This window comes from Camellia sinensis, chromosome 2 (assembly GCF_055761805.1).
Source record: "Camellia sinensis isolate YWXY chromosome 2, ASM5576180v1, whole genome shotgun sequence".
Lineage (NCBI taxonomy): Eukaryota > Viridiplantae > Streptophyta > Magnoliopsida > Ericales > Theaceae > Camellia > Camellia sinensis.
Window position 1 is genome coordinate 167,293,616 of NC_138962.1, and position 2,887 is coordinate 167,296,502.

General features: G+C 36.1%; 1 protein-coding gene across 1 annotated transcript; it reads right to left on the minus strand.

Annotated features, from left to right (window-relative positions):
- Window positions 1–234: 234 nt before the first annotated feature.
- LOC114289292 (uncharacterized) lies at window positions 235–1,831 on the minus strand. Its single transcript, XM_028232977.2, has one exon. The coding sequence runs from the start codon at window positions 1,727–1,729 to the stop codon at window positions 584–586; it is 1,146 nt and encodes a 381-aa protein (XP_028088778.2). The 5' UTR covers window positions 1,730–1,831; the 3' UTR covers window positions 235–583.
- Window positions 1,832–2,887: the final 1,056 nt, after the last annotated feature.

The window sequence follows — 2,887 nt, forward strand, 5'->3', positions numbered from 1 at the left end:
AGCACAATCAAATAGTTACTTGAATGCCAATATTTAATTGAGCATCGATCTATCCAGATAGGATAATATGGGAAACCCTAGTTTTGGAAGTTAAAGTAAATAAATTTGAAAGTTTGAAGATGATCATAAACAAATGAGATCAGTTTGTTAAAAAAATAAATAAATCAAGAAGTAGCACAAAGCAAGGAATGAGAGACATATCAGTTTGAAGATAATCATTGAAATACAGTTCAGTTGACAGAGGCAAAGGCTTTTCATTTTTGTATATTGGTGATGCAGTACACAATCTGAAAATTTTCACTACTAGTCATCAGATAAAATAGATAAAACCAGTTCATTGCAAATTCGCAATAGAAATGATATGGTTCTTGAAAAATCCATTCTCAAGAACTGAAATACAACAAAGAACTGAAAAATCCACTCATGACCTTTTTTTATTTTTATTTTTATTTTTAATTTTTACATTGTAAGTCGGAGTAAAGTCGAATAATATCCTTGACGTGCTATTCAGATGCAAGCGTTCTGACCAACCGAATTAATTTCAGTTTGGTTGAAACATGAGCTTGTTGTTCAATGCATAATTTCAAAGGTTATTTTGAAAACCCCCGAGTGCTCCAAAATTTACTCCATTTCCATCAAAAGCAACACCATTGCCACCAAGAACATCCAGACTACCACCGTTATTGCCACTGTCGCCTCCACCGCCACCACCTATTAATGCCTGCAATACGTTCCCGTTTCCACCACTACCTATTATTCCTTCCAAGAATTGGAAAGTTTCATTTCCACCATTGCTACCACCACCACCGCCACCACCACTGCCGCCACTTCCACCCAACAATCCCTGCATCAACTGCTGCCCTGCTGACTCAGAACCACCAACAATAAAACTCTGAATAGCCTGGCTGATCAGATCATTGTTCTGCCTATTCACAACTGGTGCAACAGATCCATAAGGGTTCCCAACATTCACAAAATTGTTTTGTGGGTAGTTCTGCAAAGGCGGTGTCACCGCGTACTGGGGCCTAAAAACCTGAAACTGAGGTCCAACTCTTGATGCTGTTGTTTGAAACTGTTGCATCTGAATTGGTTGCATTGGAGGAGCTTGAACTTGAACCCGAACAGGAACGGTTGATCCTTGTTGATACTGTAGCATCTGAAATGGTTGAGGTTGAGCTGGAACAGTTGGTCTAGTTGTTGCACAAATCAAATGAGCATCAAACTCACACAAGTTACACCTGTAGAGCCAGTGGTTTGACCCAATGTTCTTGCAAATATCACAAGAAAAGCTTTGGTTATGATAAGGAGGTGAGAAGGTGAGGTTGAGCTGATGATGATGAGATTGATGAGTGGTTGACAATGGCATTAAAGCACATAGAACATGGAGATCAATGCTACAAGCTTTGCAATGGTAGGAAAATCCATTGCCTTGTTTTCCACAAGCATCACAGCTGAAGATGCCTTCTGGGTAAATGGGAGTTGGGAGGAGAGAGAAAACATGGTTTTGGTCAAATGGGTGTTTGATTTGCTGAGGCATTTGTGAGCAGTTGACATGGAGGTAGTAGTTACATAATTGGCAAGTGTAGATCAATCCAGAAACTGAGAGCTTGCAGCATGAACATAAAGCTATGTTTAGGGTTTGTTGGGGTTGATGATTGGAGAGGTGCAAGGGGTGGGGATGGCTGAAATGTTGAACTGTATGTTCTGGTTGGGAACTCATCTTCCCCATCTCTCTCTCTCTCTCTCTCTCTCTCTCTCTCTAGCAGAATAATAAGTTAGTGCAAAAGATCAGAACGTCTTATGCAATCACAGCCAAGAGTATTGACTTTAACAAGCCAAGTCAACAATGATGTGATATCTAATGAGCTAAAATAAGAGTTTTAATTTTTTTTTTTCTTCTTAGAATTAGCACTTAAGATCTTTTGTAATAAATGTGATTTAAGAATTGAAAACATAATTATTAAGTGATTTAAGAATGATTTTTAATTCTACAATAATTGAATTTTGAACTATTAAACTAGTATTATAAAGTCGTTAGTATTGTAAAAAGATAATTATTACAGAGATGCTAATTTGGTGGAATTTGTGAAAAAAGTCAAACATAATTACCGCGTTATTATGCGTTATTATTCTCATATTGGTACGATGACTGACTGACTACATATCGTGTCTAATGGGGCAATGGCCCATCTCTCTATTGCGGTCTTGCTCATTTCTAAATTTAGCTGCATTTATAGAATATTGTTATATTCAGATATACATATTTTGACATTAGATTCTCTACGGGTGGATATTTTAATTGGATTGTCCACTCAGGCTCATTGTGAGCCCATTTCAACCTTACTTCGATAATTTAAATTATTTATTTTATAAATTTTTTTGAGAGGATTATGTATATAAAAGATCAGATTAATCTATGTCAGAAGCTACTCGATTAAATCTATTTGTATAACAAATAACTAACAGACTACTTTAAAAATTATGTTATCCGTTAATTATATTTCAAACAAATGTGTTATGATTAAATGGATTTCAACGTTCGTTTGACTAGATTTCTAGTACGTATGATATTTTCAAAAGACCCTACAAAATGAACTAGTTAAATAATTAAAACAGGCCTAAAATTGGCCCACAATGGGCCAACCTGGACCATATCCCGTCCTTTTTTTTTTTTGGGCAAATTACATATACCCCCTTGAGGTTTAACATAATTATAGATACCCTTTGAGGTTTGAGAAATTATAGATACCCCCTGAAGGTACTATTTGCATAACAAATTAGGAGACAAATTGTTATGAAAATATAAACCTCAGGGGGCAATTTGTTATGAAAATATAAACCTCAAGGGGTATCTGTAATTTCCGAAACCTCAGGAGATATCTGTAAT

What these genes read in the sequence shown, in the direction of transcription:
- LOC114289292 (XM_028232977.2), bottom strand. Translation starts at nt 1,729, where the DNA reads ATGGGGAAGATGAGTTCCCAACCAGAACATACAGTTCAACATTTCAGC.